This window comes from Poecilia formosa, unplaced genomic scaffold, assembly GCF_000485575.1.
Source record: "Poecilia formosa unplaced genomic scaffold, Poecilia_formosa-5.1.2 Scaffold116, whole genome shotgun sequence".
NCBI lineage: Eukaryota > Metazoa > Chordata > Actinopteri > Cyprinodontiformes > Poeciliidae > Poecilia > Poecilia formosa.
Window position 1 is genome coordinate 116,042 of NW_006800055.1, and position 16,164 is coordinate 132,205.

At 37.1% G+C, this 16,164-nt stretch overlaps 2 protein-coding genes across 2 annotated transcripts; both read left to right on the forward strand.

Annotated features, from left to right (window-relative positions):
• Positions 1 to 1,399: 1,399 nt before the first annotated feature.
• Positions 1,400 to 5,797, forward strand: LOC103143872 (phosphatidylinositol 3-kinase regulatory subunit alpha-like; the record flags this gene model as incomplete). The annotated part of the gene is made up of 7 exons (XM_007560580.2): positions 1,400 to 1,594; positions 1,703 to 1,825; positions 2,503 to 2,645; positions 2,732 to 2,911; positions 3,106 to 3,174; positions 3,994 to 4,155; positions 4,604 to 5,797. Coding segments are annotated over 7 exons (1,062 nt in total), but the record flags the coding sequence as incomplete, so codon positions are not given.
• Positions 5,798 to 13,464: 7,667 nt separating this feature from the next.
• Positions 13,465 to 15,739, forward strand: LOC103143836 (gamma-interferon-inducible lysosomal thiol reductase-like). The gene is made up of 7 exons (XM_007560540.2): positions 13,465 to 13,764; positions 14,172 to 14,360; positions 14,440 to 14,511; positions 14,593 to 14,685; positions 14,748 to 14,900; positions 15,011 to 15,079; positions 15,160 to 15,739. Exons 1-7 carry the CDS (start codon positions 13,480 to 13,482, stop codon positions 15,226 to 15,228), a joined length of 930 nt encoding a protein of 309 aa, XP_007560602.1. The 5' UTR covers positions 13,465 to 13,479; the 3' UTR covers positions 15,229 to 15,739.
• The last annotated feature ends 425 nt before the right edge of the window (positions 15,740 to 16,164 follow it).

Sequence of the window (16,164 nt, forward strand, 5' to 3'; positions counted from 1 at the left end):
AGATGAAACATGCCGAGCGATAGATTATATCTGCAGCTTTAAACATAAATGTTTATTTACAGAAAGGCTGTATATCTGTTGATTTTGTTGCACAAGTACAGAAAAAAAATAAAATAAATGAATATACGGGTTGTATGTGAGCAGAAGCAGGCATGACCACCGCTCTGTGGGGTTTGAATAAAGCATAGCATTTGCACAGAAGTATCTTCAAATAGTTAGATACTTTAACTTTCCTCATGTACACCAACCCTGTTTAAGAGGCAGGTAGACTCGTCATAGTTGTATATATCTATGGGAAAAAAAGTTGCAAATGAGATTAATGTGTAGTAGCTCCATAAAAAANTTCCAATTATGTGTGAAATATTTATGAAATTAAAAAAGAAACATTTTAAATATCCTGTTGGCTCTTTGATGTTTTAGTCAATATCACTGAAACTGAATTACATGTTTTCCTCCATGAATTGTTCCAGTCCTTATAAACTGATTATTCAAAGCAATCTGATCATGCTACTTGTGTTTTTAATGGTTATTATAATGGCATAATAATTATGGATCAGTACATAAAAATAAAAAATCAGCTTTTTTGTAACGCCACAGGCTGTGATCAGGTTAAACTTTTGCTTTTTTAATTTTCAGTCATAACTTTAGACATTCTGTGGTTTCTGTCCCAACTTAGTAAAATCAGAACCAGCTGCTTTTGTAATGTTAAACTTTGCTGATTAGATTTTGGCACCGACTGCAGCAGTTGGAAACAGGAGCAACAAGATGCATTTCACTTGTGTTTTTCCACTCATTTATCAAACAAAACTCCACAGAAACACCCACTTTAATCAAAGCTGATTGTGTTGCTTCACTAAATCATTGCTGCATATACATGTTTGCAACCAAGCCCTGATTTTTTCAGTCACATCAATCCAGCAAGTGGCTAAAGAAGCATTGCTATGCAGCATGGCTAATTTATGGCTACAGTTTGGCTCTGGACGCATTTATATTTATAGAAATGTTATATTTATTAAAAACAAAAACAAAAAGAAAATTAAAATTTTTGCTCAATTTGTAGAAAGGGAGCACTTACTGATGCTTTCTGGCATAGGGACAAATTATAAAAATGACAAATATTGAAAGACAAACAAAACTTTTTATGGTAGGAAGTCTGACTTTTTTTTTAAGGTTACATCTTCTTAAGAGTTCTTAAAGAGAAAATACATTGGACAAAATCAGTTTGACAGGGCCAACCTTTACAAAAACAAGAGATTAGAGATTCTGACTTCTGTTAATAGGAGCTTTGGAAAAAAATAGATAAAAAAAAATAAAAACAGACCTCACCCATAGGTACTGGTTCCGGGATAAACAAAAAACAAGTCACTGTGAACATGGAGAAAAGACATGACTGTCCATTTCTGACTTTTACAGAAAAGATGGGTACAACCGACTAATAAAAATCTTCCATCAAGGGGGGAAGTGTGGCTTTTCTGAGCCACTGACTTTTCCCTCACCGGTAGACCTGATCCAGTACTACCAGAAGAAATCACTAGCCCAGTACAACTCTAAGCTGGATATCAGGTTACTTTACCCAGTTTCCAGATACTATCAGGTAAGTGTTGACTTTTCCTGATAAGAAAAACGGGAAAAAAATTCAAATGAAAATTTGAAACAACCCATCACAACACTCCTGAGTGATTTTACATTCCTCTCTGTGTAGCACCATGTGATTGAGATCGATATTGCAGCAATCGGAGAACAGCTGAGGATATTTCAGGATCAATACAAGGAGAAAAGTCAAGAATATGACCATCTATTTAAGGAGCTGAACCAAACCTCACAGGTACCAACACAACATTTATAAATAGCCATAGTTACTACATCATCACTGGTTATTTTAGGGTAAAAAATAAATAAACTTTTCCTAAGCCACTAAAAGCAGAGTTAATTTCTCATTTGGTGCTTTAGCTAGCTTTGAAAACGTTTAGCACGCCAAGCATGATATCAAACATGAAACATACAGGTACAAAAGAAAACAATATAAATATAAATACAATATACATACAATACATTATAGGACGTGTAAAATATGCCAAAATTAAATTGGTGCTTGAGGGGTGTAGTCTTTTTGGGGCAGATATTTGGATTGAAGTTAGCGCTTTAGCATTAGCTCCTGCTAAATATCATGGCATGGTGGCGTTCCTGAACAAATACCAGAATATGTTCATGTGCAGAACCAAGTTTGAAACTTTAAAAACTGACACAAAAAATAGCTACAATTAAACTGTGCCTGTTTATAGTGCTATATTCATTAAAAAACTAATCTCCATTTAAGTTCTAAGCTTTTAGAACATAAAAAAATATTACAGAAATTTAAAGATTCTTTGCTTACTCCTGACCAAACTGAAAAATGTTTGAAGCGTACCGTACCGTCCCTTTAAAACCATGGGACACATCAAACAGACTTTTGTGTACCATTATACCTCTATTCAATATTACTCTTATTCCCCTAATTTACAGGAGCTCCAGAGTAAGCGAACAGCCATTGAGGCTTTCAGTGAAATCATCCGGATCTTTGAGGAGGAGTGTGAAACCCAGGAGCGCTACAGCAAGGAATACATCGACATGTTCCTCACTTTAGACAGCAGCACAAAAAATGACAAGTAGGATTCCTAACATAATTCAGTCAATTCAACCCCATGTTTCTACAGCTAATATTAAATAATCACTGTGGTTGCTTCTTTGGCAGCAGAATTCAAAACAACTCTGAAGAACTGCAGTCCAGGGTGGAGGAGATCCACAACAGCAAGAAGATGTTGGAGGAAGAACTGAGGACAAAAGCATTGGCTCACATGGAGGTCGACAGGAAAATTACGAGACTGAAGCCTGATCTTGTACAGCTCAGAAAAATCAGAGATCAATACCTCCTGTAAGTATTGGCACCACAAATACTCCTATCAAAAAGCCTTGTTTTATAGTTCTAAAAACAAAAGTCAGCACATTAAAGCTAGAAGAAAATTTAATAGAGTAATTATTGAATTAAATTTTGACAATTTAAAAAGAACAAAAGAACGCAAAGATGTTAAAGTGAATCTTTCTGACCTTGTTTTGCTAATATTTCAGATGGCTCACCCAGCAAGGCATGAGACAGAGTCAAATTAACAACTGGTTGGGTGTCGGAGCTGATGAAGAGTAAGTATCCTTTTCTTGATCTATTAAAACAACTTCGAAGTTCTAAGATTTTTTTTTTTTTAATTGCATCATAGCTAACGTAAGGATGTGCAACTCCAGTTTCTGAGGGATGATGTCTTGAATATTTTAGATTTTGCTCCAACATATCTGGCTCAAGTTACTGATTTACAACCTCAATACGTCATAAAAACAGGACTGGACGATCTGTCTGAAAAACCTATTGTACTACAAGTGTTTCGTATCAGTAGATATCAATAATTATTTATGTTTTTTTATTATTTAAACAACTGAAATACTACTAAACTGGTGGCATGACCTTCCCCGTTTCATCCACAGTTTTCGCTCCATGCAGTTTTTTTTTTATTATCTTTAAGCATTTGTGAGGCGTAGTGGAGAAACCTTAAAGTTTCTCAGCAGGTTGTTGCTAGGTAACCACAAGTTACTCAACAAGTTGTTGCTAGGTAACCAGTGAGAAGAAGCAAGTTAGTTGATGCCACCAATCTTTCCTCTGCTTACATCTCCCAGAATGCTGTGCAGTTCTGGATTGGTGTTCAGTGAAATTATCGAGTACTCTGTTGATATTGATCACATCTATCACGTTATATACAATTAATTTATTGCCCTGCCCTTCACTGACGTCTGCAGAGACACTTATGAATTAAGCATTCATTAGGTTCAGTTTTTTTGGACATCAGCCCTCGAGAACTTTTGCACACTATGGCGCAACATGATCAACACTTGAATGATCAAATACTGTAATAGACAATGAGATGAGGAATCACTAAATAATTCGGTTAATTTAACCTGCCTTCATTCAAGCCCTTACACCCTTGAAGACGACACCCATGAGGAGGAGAGAAGTTGGTATGTCGGAGGTATGAGACGAAGAGAGGCGGAGGAGCTGCTGAAAGGAAGGCGTGACGGGACATTCTTGATCAGGGACAGCCAGACTCAGAGGGGATCCTTTGCTTGCTCTGTTGTGTGAGTATCTTCACATCTCCTTGTTTCAAAGTAAAAAAAAAAAAAAGATTTGCACTGGCTAACTTTTCCTGAAACAGTCTACATTACCATAGACCAGGGACTCTCAAAAGTGTGGGATGCGCCCCCTGGTGTAGCCATCATGTCATGACTGAAAGATCCTTGCTGATTTTTTTATTTTTTATTGCAGGTGGAACTGCTTATGTTTTCAGAATTGCTCCCTGATCTTTACTCGTAGTGACATAAATAAGTGTTTTAAGGTGACGGGACATTGTGCACTTTTCTTATGCTCCATTGCTGCACAAGAGAAGCTGATCCACAGTATAACATTGGGCTGCACTCTAATAATCACTCTGTGCATCTTGATTTACTTTTATTTCTTCACTCCATCCATATTTTGTTTTAAAAGTTAGAACTTAAAACAAAAAGTGACCCGTGTTTCCTCCTGCAGCGTGGACGGAGACGTCAAACACTGTGTGATCTACAGGACATCGACAGGCTATGGCTTCGCTGAGCCCTACAACTTGTACTCGTCGCTGAGGGAGCTTGTCCTCCACTACCGCCACACATCACTGATCCAACACAACCAGCAGCTGAATGTAACCCTGGCCTGGCCCGCTTTCAGTCAGCAGTCCAGCTGAGATGCACCAGCACAACGTCCTGATTCCCAAAGTTTCACAGCATTAGCACGGAGGACTCACCCATATGGAGACACAGATGAAAACAAAGAGCCCGTTAGCGATTCAGTCAGAAGAACTAACTGGTATGTTTTCACATAAAATACAAGAATCAACAGCAGTCAGCTTATAATACAGATTTGAAGCAACTTCAGCTTTAATTATGTCTCAGACTGTCTGCAGCCCTAAAAACTTACACGCTGGCACACTTTAAGATGTTCAGCTCAAGCTGTCCAATGCAGATCTTATAAAAATGACACCAGTTTATCATGTTGCTATAAAATCCAATCTGTAGCTGTTCCAATTCAGTTTTTTAAATTGATCGTATTTGTTGTCTGAATCACTTTTTATTCACACATAAACTCATTCAACAATAATGCACACGTTTGTAAAATTTAGAGGTTTTACAAGACATAAGGAGGAACAGAAAAGCATTAATAAAACCATTTTTACTAAAACAGTTGAAGCAGATGGCTGTACAGTCATGGGAAAAAATGCAGCCTTGCTGCTAATCAAAGGCACATGATTAATTAGTCCTCACATCATGAGTGTAACGATCACAGAGATGGCAGAACAGGGATGGTTTGGAGTAAACTGGTGTGTTTTAACACAATGCCAATGTTGAAAGACATCAATGACCTTTGAGAAGAAATTTTTCAGGTTTTCCATCAAACTTGGAAAAAGACTGAACAATTAGAAAAGACTAAACAAGTATGGCTGGCATGGAAGGGATGTCAGGAGAAATTCTTGATCCATGAAAAGAGTATTGCTTAATTAGGTTTTGCAAAGTTGCATCTGAATGAACTACAAGGACTTAAGGAACGATCAATGTCGTTTGGACAGATGGGACCAAATTAGAGACAAACAGACATCCTCACCTGAACTGCATGGTGGTGGAGAGGGTTTCCCCACCCCCCCCTAGTTGTAGACCCATTTATTTGACCCTAATATTCATATGTTAGGGTGAACCTCAAACCAAACTTCTACCACAGTAAATTTCACACCTGATAGTCCGGTAGACCCGGTTTGATTGGGAACCATATTTGCTTTCACACTGCAGGTGCCCAACAACCCAAAGCCGCTGAAAAACCTGTTCCCCCCTTCACCTATGGAGGCGCTGCACCAAGAACCACTGAAGGAAACGACACAAAAACCTCTGAAGAAGACACTGAGCGAAACTTCCTTCTTCACAAAATGGAGTAGCATCAGAGTTTAGCTGTTGTAGGATTTCTCTTTTGTCTTTGGTAAAAGACAATGAGCCTTGTCTCCTGCTAGTACTGGACAAGTGCATTTGTTTTTGGTTGTACCCAGAATGCCCTACACTGTAGTACGTTTCCTGATTTTGGAGCGGCCCCTGGTTTGCTTGGCATTCACATTTTCACTGAAACTGCATCAGAGTTCACTTCAACCTAACAGAGACGTTGATATTTTGGTCCCCATCAGAGCTTGGTTGAATAGTCACACCTCCCCAAACAAACCAGACTTTTCTGGCAAACAAACTCAAGTTTGATTAAAGTGACTAATAAGCCTGGTGTGAAAGGTGTTGAAAAATTCAATCTCGACAATTATCTTACGTTGTTGGCTGCTATTAAATTATGGCTTGTCCTTTCCCATGACTGTAGGTCGGATGCCTGTTTTTGCTCTTCACTGATAGATTTGATCTTCTGTCTGAGTAACATGGAGTAGTTAGCTTCTAGAAATACTGGATTTTTAAACAACTTCACCCCAAAGACTTACAAGGAAGCTAAATGCTAATGTTTCCAGAAAAATCTACTCAATCCTCCTGCGGATCATATTATTTTCTAAACTATGGTCCAAAACAATGTAGTCAAAGGTTAATCCCCACACACATTTAATCTCTCTGTAGTAAGACATGTCTTCCATGCAATCAAACACGTTTATTCAGGGACGAAGGAGTGTTAAAGGTGCTCCGAGGGAAACTAAGCTCAGGAAGGGACTCTGCAAACATGAAGAGTACTGCAGGGACTGGGGAGACACTCAAGCACTTTATCCAGAAAAAAAATACAAAAAGGAATAGGTTCTCCAAGATGGCTCCTTTTTGCTGCTCTTGGCTAGTGAAACATTTTTGCTTTATTCAACATAAATTACATTTTTTCCTCTTCGTAATATGTCTCATTTGACAGTATATTGAGAGAGACAAAGATCGGACAACAATCTATTGTTTAAATAAAGCGAGTAATCACTCTGGTTTAGATTAATACTCTCTTTACTTTTTATTTCCTTTTCCAAGGATTTGAACAGAAGATTTTGTGTTACGTTTGTTGATTATATTATGGATGACATTACAAAAGGCTAAAACAGCTGGTTTACAAATCTTTAAGTAATTGTTGAAAGGTGCCTTTAAGAGTTTTACGCCAGCTACAATATTCACCTTACAGACTACAATGGTTTGATGAAATCAGTAGGTTTTGTCTGGTTGGATATGATTTCATAAACATCCATGACGATCAATCAGAAGAAGGCTTTGCCTCCAATTTAGCAGTACAATTTTAAGGACGACCCATAGCACAGACCTATTAACATAAAAGTCTGAGAGAAACTGCACAGAAAGGGTCACTGACATTTCAGGATAAAGCCAATTTAGCACATAAATAAAATCTGGAGTTAATCCACGTGTCACTACTAACATCTATGTTATTTGTGTCAAGGATAATCTAAAACTACACAGCGACTTCCCTATTCACTACTGAAATTGCAATACAGGGTTTCCCCCAGTGTATTGTAAGCCTGGCGGGCCACCAGGCTTTACTTGTGCCCCCACCAGGCCAAGCGTTGCTTATATATTGAAGTCTTTTTAAAATGTTTGCATTTTTAAGACTTTATAGTTGGTGTTCGGGTATTAATCTTTCAAGAACACATAATTATCAAGTGATACTTTCACATTTCTTGTCAACTTTAAACATTTTTAACTCAAAAACAGTTAAAAATTTGTTTTTTTAAACTGTTTAAAATACACAGTTAAACTTGCCAAGTTTAATTTTAAGGGAGAAACCTGCTAAGTTTTCTGGGGGAAACTTTGCAATGCAAGTTTCTAATAGTCCATCAACCAAATTTCAGTTTAAATTTTGCTGTGTTTACATTTCTTATTGGGGTTTCAGAGCAGGTAACATTTCCAATAAATATGACCATGAATATAAACACCATTAAGCTATGTTCACAAAACAAGCAAATCAGATCCTTTCTGCCCATTTGAGGCTTATATCTGACTTTTTCATTGTGGTCTGATCGGCCCAATTCCGATCTTTCACCACAACCCCCAGATGGAAAAGAAATGAATAGAAATCCAATTTGTGCCACTTCCCTATTTGGTACTAATTGGATACCTATCCCACTGTTTTCAATTGCAGTCTGAACGGTCTTGTGACATTTTATCCAACTTTCATGTCACAGTCGTGAGAAAACGCACCAGTTATGGTAAATACAAACATAAACAATGACTGAAAATTAAGAAAGAAGTCAGTTAAGTTGACAAACTCAGATCAGACGAGATGACCCGCTAAACACATTACTAAGCAGAGGAAAATAAACCAGCTAGCCACAAACAGAGGGTCACATTATTGGTGCTCCTGTTAGAAATGCACTTTTATTGCAGTAGCATAATCTCAAGCTGTTAGTGTGGTGATTGTCTTTCTCCAGCCCTGTTTGTCACAATTCCAGTTTAGAGATCAGCAATTTGAGTGGCTGTTCTCCAATACCTGCTTTTTGTGAAGATCAACACATATCTGCTTTACTTGAATCGCATGACTAATAATGGGCTTGTGTTGAATCATAATCATAACCTTGGGAATAATGGCATCGCGAAATATTAAAGCAAACTCAGAGATGCTCTGAGGAAATTTAAAAGTTTGAGGCATAAAACCTGACAATGGTTTGTTTAGATTAATTTTGAATGAGTTTTTATAGGTGCTAGTAAGTGTGGAAATGGTGATTTTATGAAGAACAAGCATCTTTTAGAACGACATTATTCCTCCCACTTAAAAAAAATAATTCTCAAATTTTCAGTGTGAAGTTATAGCATTTAAATAAAAGTAAAATTTTATGAAAGGATTTTTTTTTGTATTATTAGAGGTCATCAGTCTTTTCCTTAGCTACATATGTAGAGCTCTATTAAATTGTTTACATCCTAATATATTAAGTAGTGAGAGATGCATCTGTTAATGATAATCCAGAAGTACTGTGATGTGATCCATAGAACGAAGCAAGTATTACCTCTAAAAGCTTTAAAATAGTTACTACCTCAGTTTGAGGTAAAACTCAAAAAAAAAGATGAAACACTGTGTCTAAGTTAGGAGATTCTTAGTTTAACATTTCCAAGCTTGTTTTCTATTATAATTATTGGCATTTCAATATAAATTGTTTACATTTTAAAGCTATCCAGGAATAGTCAACTCTGGGGGAACCTGGTCTTCCACCCAGGGACCTTGGACTGAGAGTGGCAATGATGTATTGTCTGAAAATAAAATAAAAAAAAACACAAATAAAACAATGACCAGTATTGCACATTAAAGATATTAATATTTAGGCGTACATAATATTTGTTAAAGGCTGATAAATAATTATTCTCTATTATGATGGGTCACTTTTAATGCATTTCTCTCTTAACGGTCCACCATGTGCTTGATTGTCATTATGTATGTCACTTGATGTTGTCAGTTCTGTTAGACTGTTACCTGCCGTGAAGTGAGTTGGACAGATTTTAGCTTTTCTGGTTGTAAAAAAGAAAAGAAAAGAAAAAAAAAAGAAATGATAAGTTGCATGATCTTGTTACAATGCATATAATATGTTAGGCTGGGTACTGTTTAGAAATCAGTTTCACTTTTACAATTTTACCACCAGCTAGATAAGACACTTTCTTTGCTTTTTACCTCAAAATTATGTAAAAGATTTTCCTTTATTTGTGCGATTTGTGGTTGCCATGATTTGTTGTAGTTTTCTATTTTAAACGACACAGTACAGAGTAGCTGGCTCATGTTTAACGTTAGGTGTGCCTGCTACCACATCAGTTCGTTAGTGTTGCACAGTATTAAAATGTGAAGTCTTGCAATGCACAGGTTTTGAACAAACCACCACAACGGAGTGAGACGAAAACTTGTATGAAAGTAAAAAATGAAGATGTCTGCCCCTTCTAAGTCATGTTGTGTATTTTGTACTTTTGGCAGATGAAACATGCCGAGCGATAGATTATATCTGCAGCTTTAAACATAAATGTTTATTTACAGAAAGGCTGTATATCTGTTGATTTTGTTGCACAAGTACAGAAAAAAAATAAAATAAATGAATATACGGGTTGTATGTGAGCAGAAGCAGGCATGACCACCGCTCTGTGGGGTTTGAATAAAGCATAGCATTTGCACAGAAGTATCTTCAAATAGTTAGATACTTTAACTTTCCTCATGTACACCAACCCTGTTTAAGAGGCAGGTAGACTCGTCATAGTTGTATATATCTATGGGAAAAAAGTTGCAAATGAGATTAATGTGTAGTAGCTCCATAAAAAAAGTAAGTAGCATCTATATCTAGATGACTACTGAAATATAATTGATATTTTCTGTAAAGTTGGAGAGTTTTGTGCACAATTTGGTCTTTTTCTGTGCCATTGTTGCTTTCTATATATGTAATGTTTTATCACTGTGCAAACAGAATATTAAAAAAAATAATATTTTGAAATGAGAAAAGATGCTGGAAGACATTAAGCACCAATTTATATTTCATGGCACCAATCATCTTTTTAACCGTTTAGATGCTGTAGCTGTTGTTGCAGATGTGCAGCAACAAAAAATAAAGCTGAATTTATTGGGAGGTTTATTTATTTTCAAAACTTCTATTATTCAGTTTGGTAATTACCTAAAGAAATTAGTAGTTGTTTTTGTTTTTGTTCCCGAGTGGCTGAATTTAATTGTGCAAGATGTTAAGGACTTGTGGCATGGAAGAATAAATCCATTAGCGGCGTTGAAATTTAAAAAACAATTGGTAGAAATAGAGTTGGTTTTCTCTACAGTTAATTCTAGCTTTTTGTTTAAAAGACGACTTGAGAGGCTTGATATTACAAGAACAGAGAGAGATAATGGAGAGAGAGCAATGCTGTAGGTGTGAGAGTAAGTGTTTTTATTGTGGTTGCTTCCATGCAGCTAATGCAAAGTTGAATATTTTAGCACTTCCTACAAAGTTATTTTTGCAGTGTATGGAAAACAGAATGGCTTTAGCAGATAAAAAGATGTTGATAGAAAGTAGAAGAATGGAACATGTTTGCAACTTAGGAACTGAAATCAGAAAAATTGTAGTGGTCCCCAACTTGTGAAATTAGTCACGTCAAATTACAATAACTTCAAAAAGTTATTTTCAGTACTTAGACACTGTACACTTCAAATAAACATATTTAAAGTGTTTATTTCTGTTCATTTGGATTCATAAGGTTTACAGCAAATTTCAATTACACTACAAAAATTTAAAATATATATCATTAAATACAGAAATGTTAATCTTCTGAAAAGCATGTCCATGTGCTGCTGTTTTTAGACCTACCACATCTTTTCCTTCCTCTCAAATTTCTAAGAAAAATCACTGACTTGACATTTGGAGGGGAAACCTCAAAAGGTCAAGATTACTCAGCGCTGTATCCGGCACAATTAATGGAAAGTTGAGTGGAAGGAAAAAGTTGGGGGGGGGGAACAGAGATATCTGCAGAACTTCCTTTACAGATTCTTGGAAGAATTTGAATAGATTAAATTTTTTAGTTTCTTGGTTGCTAAACAGAAATGTCATGTTAGTCAAAGGTCAGAGATCAAGTCTTATCCAGAATTACAGGCAAGTGTTGGACGGTAAGCGTTTGGGTGGGATTAAAAATAGAAATTAACTTTGACAATAAAATTAATCGGAAGACTCATTTTTCGTATCGTAATGATTTTTTTGTCTTTGGATCCAAAACTTTCTTCCATGCCATGATGAGATGTTATCTTGCATTTGTGTTTTTTTTCCCCTTTAGTAGTGTTACTTTCAAATTGATGAAAATGTTGTTAGCTTTGTAAAATGTTAATTATCTAGGATCTCTGATCTGTGTATATGGTTTAATCCCATTTTTAATTTCTGTATCACGTTAAAAACACCGTCAGGATGATGTTTCTGTGACTTATTGTCCTTTCCTTTGTGGACGACTAAAAGTGTCTCTTGTTTGATTTTGAGAATAACAGAATTGATCAAAATGGTTTTTGGAAGCAATCTTGTTATTGTAAATGTTTATTTTCTGTATTAATTATGCAATGCCACACACCTTGTGAGAAATTTTTTTTTCTTTAAAAAGATCCTACCTGAAAAACTGGATTTTAACTATTCTGTTGGTGTAAAACCTGACTTTACCTGACTGAGAAAATTATGTTGAAGTAAGCACTTTCAGTTCTCAAATAAATTTGAAATGGTTAAATGAGCAGTTGTTTTGTTTAAAGACATTAATGACACTTTCTAGTCTTCAGCAGCTGACTACAATAAACCCCAAATATTGCTTATTAATGATGCTGAAACAGTTGGACATTAAAGACTAAAAAGAGAAATTGTCATCCATTTGTAAAATACACATGTAATATTAAATATATAACCATGATGAAGTCTATGAAAGCAACGTCACAGGAATGTGGGCTCAGGTCAGTCCAACAAAATATTAATGTTACCTTTTTTTGGCTAGGCAGTGCATATCCTTGATGTTCGTCAGGCTTTTGTGGAGAAGGGGCACCTTCAGTTGATCCTAGAACCGCCCCTGCTTTTCCAAAGTTGCACTTCAGCTACCTGCAGCTTCCTAACAGACAGTTGACAACGTTTAAAACTGAAAAAAAGCTCCTGACTTCCAAAGTCGAAATATATCTAAATACGAGCTCAGAAAGTAAAACAGCCTGTTTGCTAACATATTAGCAAAACATGCTAAAGCGTGTGATAGATTCTTACCTTCAAACACCAGCCATGGTTAATATGGACGCTGGCTCATTCCTGAAGAGATAACAAATAAATAAATAAAACACTGGAAGCAAAAAGGGAAGTCATCCTTCGTCCAAAAACAGCTGGTCAGGACAGCAACCGCTAACCTAACAGGTGTAATTAATTCGCTGATGGAAATTCTGTCCTACATACTCCAGTACTGTAGGTGGCGGTATACACCACGAGTCGGTGTTGGGATAACACTTTATTGAACCCAAATGGAAATTAAATGTAGTTGTAACTCATATTAATTGAAATCATTCAGAGAAATATTGCTGATGGAGATGGTTGTTGGTAGGAAAGATCTCCTGTAGAGAATTGAAGAAGCCCCTGACTAAAGAGATTGTTTTTCTAATACAGTCTCATGAAGAGGATGGTCAGGGTTGCCCCATAATTTTCTTGATTTTAAATCCTTCTTTCCATCATCATATCCAGAAGGGATGATGTTTATCATTCTAACAGAAATTCATCATGATTCCTATTTTATTTAATTTTTAAACCACATCTCCAAAATTTTAAAGAGAAATTTGCAGCCTATTTTAAAACTGCTTGGTGTACCATGAGAACCATTTAAGTTAGTGCCAAGATTTACTGTCATGATTGTCACAATTTACTAAAAAGCCTGATTTATTTACCAAACATCTTATTATCATAATTAGACTCAGAAATGTGGGTTGGATCTGCAACACCAGGTGTTCATCAGCTGATGATGCTGGTGATGACTTTAAGCAGCTCTCAGGAGGAGGGGCTCTCTCAGTCTTCTCTGGCTGTCTGTCTTGGAGCTGTGTGGATATTTTTCCTCCTAATAATCATGAAGGTTTTGTGCATCCTTGCTGTGCTTTTCCTGCTCTCTACCAAACATAAAAGTTTTGAGCTTTCTCATCCCAAACCGGCCTGCCGTTACCCTCCGTCTCAGTGGTGTCGGTCTCTGGAGATCGCCATAGAATGCAAGGTGAGAGCGTTGGCTGTATTTAATTTGTAAGCACCCTCATGCTGTACTATATTTCAAAGTAAAATGTTCAGAGGACCAAAAATGACTAACAAAGATGTTTAATATTAATATGCAAGGTTTCTGTAATTGCCTGGTGGGGAGGTAAGTAAAGTTTTCTGCAAACTTTATCAATACTATGTTCTTACTGTGTATAAAACCTCTTAAATGTCTGTTTGGGGTTTTATTTTATTTCTGAAAGCCCTGAAGGTTTGTTTGCAGTGTCCTCTGGTCTAATTTCAAATGAAAGTCATGCTTCAGAAATTAGGAACCAGTGGCTCTTCATGTGACCAGGCAGAGCAGCTCTGGGTCAAACAACCCAAACTTGGTCAAAGGAAATGCCTCTTGTACCCTGGTTTTCATGTTTGTAGGTCCAGAAGCAATGTATGGAGCTTGGTGCCATTAAGCCAAACCAGACGGTTCCTCGTGTCGCCCTCACGCTGTACTATGAGAGCCTGTGTCCAGACTGCAGACGCTTCATCACCAAGCAGCTGTTTCCCACCTGGACAATGCTGCAGGACATCATGTCCCTCACTCTGGTTCCTTATGGGAACGCCAAGGTACAAATCAGATGAGGGTAATGGACTGCTTGGGCCATGTTTAAAACATCTTGACTGTTTCAATGAAATTTTTCTTCAGGAAGTTCTATCTGTAAACAGTCCCTTCAGCTGCCAACATGGAGAACCTGAATGCAGAGGAAACATGATTCAGGTTTGGGGGAAAAAAAAACTCCTGCACTTAACTGGTTTAACATTTATGCACAGACTTCCTTCATCTGTCTCCCTCCTTCAGGCCTGCATTATCCATTTGACTGGAACCTCACTGGCATTTCAGGTCATCTACTGCATGGAGTCTGCTGCAAATGTCCTGGATGCTGCAGAGCCAGTGAGTGTTTAACTTCTTGTTTCATGTCTGGTAGCTTGATGCTAACCGTTCATCTTTTAAAGTGTCTGCAGCTGTATGCTCCCTCCGTATCCTGGGTCACTGTTGATGCATGTGCTACCGGACGTCTGGGTTACAAGTTGATGCACGGTTACGCCGTCATGACCAGAGCTCTGAACCCGGCTCACACGCACGTTCCTTGGGTCACGATTGATGGGGTAAAACATGGCTAGTGAAACTGTTGCTGTGTCCAGACTCTTGACTAGTTCTGTGACTTTGCTGAAGGCTGGTTTTATATTTATAAATGTCTTTAATCATCATGTTGCAGGAGTACACAGAAGAGACTGAAGCAAAGGCCACATCCTCATTGTTTCGTTTGGTCTGTGATCGCTACAAGGTGAGAACTATCTAGGTTTTTTCCTTTCCCCACTGAAAAGTAAAATTTAATGTGGTGGTAACTGTTTTAATCGCCTACAGGGAGTGAAGCCTCCAGTCTGCACCGGCGCCCCGGTTAAACTGAGCAGAAGCGGCTGCTTGGCAGAATGAATTCACTCAAACATGTCTGAATGACTAAAAGATAATGTCATTGGACTTTTTCTGTTTTGGTGGCTGGAAAAATGCTGTTGGAAACTGTTCTATTTTATGGACAATCATAATGCATTAAATTTTCCATAGCTGATCCATTGTATTGCTAATTTCAAGAGAATACTGGAAGTGTTTCATGAACCCTGTCAAAACTAGCTCCTATTTAAAAAAGGCAAAGTAAAATCTACCAGGCAATATCCTTCTAGTGTAATTTGTATGAGAAGAGATTGCAGTGTTAACACTTAAAGTTGGTGGCAGTATTGCTTTGTTTGCCAAACTTTTTGATGACGCCATCTTCAAAAGCTAATTTCTTCACTCTAGAAACCAGATTAACTCCATTTTTCTCTTACGGAAAGAAACAAAACAGTTTATAAATTTCCATTTAGTTTATTGGCATTTTCACATAAAACACCCTGAACTCCCGAGAATCTTTTGGCTTCAAAAGCAAAATAAAAATTCTGACAAAAACAAACATTGGAGTGGCAGACGAGTACATACAAGTAAAGCATACTTGTTTTTAGGCTCTGGAACATAAAATCAGTCATTGTCTTACAGTACTTGTTCTTGACACATTTAAAGAATAAATATATCTTTAGACATTTGCACGACACTGAAACCGAGAGACTGCATTAACAAGAATGAAGGCAGTATCAGCATTAAATGAAAGCAGGAACTCTCCTGCCAACTAACACACTTAACACTAAGTGGCGCTGTTGTCTGTCCTGTGTTGAGCCACGGTGCTGAGTTCAACAAGCTGACGCCTCAGACTGGGGATGTGGGTCTAAAAACAAGTTTTAAAGAATCCATGATGAAAATGCCACCAATGCATCATTTTTCAAAAGCTTCTCTGCAATAAGGAAAATACTTGAAGCTCAGTGAGTTTTTGTTTTACAAAGA

Bases quoted from the DNA above. Each gene is read 5' to 3' on its own strand.
- LOC103143836 (XM_007560540.2), top strand. From the start codon at position 13,480: ATGTGGGTTGGATCTGCAACACCAGGTGTTCATCAGCTGATGATGCTG. The intron at 14,512-14,592 runs GTTTGGGGGAAA...TCCCTCCTTCAG, and splicing joins GCAGAGGAAACATGATTCAG to GCCTGCATTATCCATTTGAC. The intron at 14,901-15,010 runs GTAAAACATGGC...ATCATGTTGCAG, and splicing joins CTTGGGTCACGATTGATGGG to GAGTACACAGAAGAGACTGA.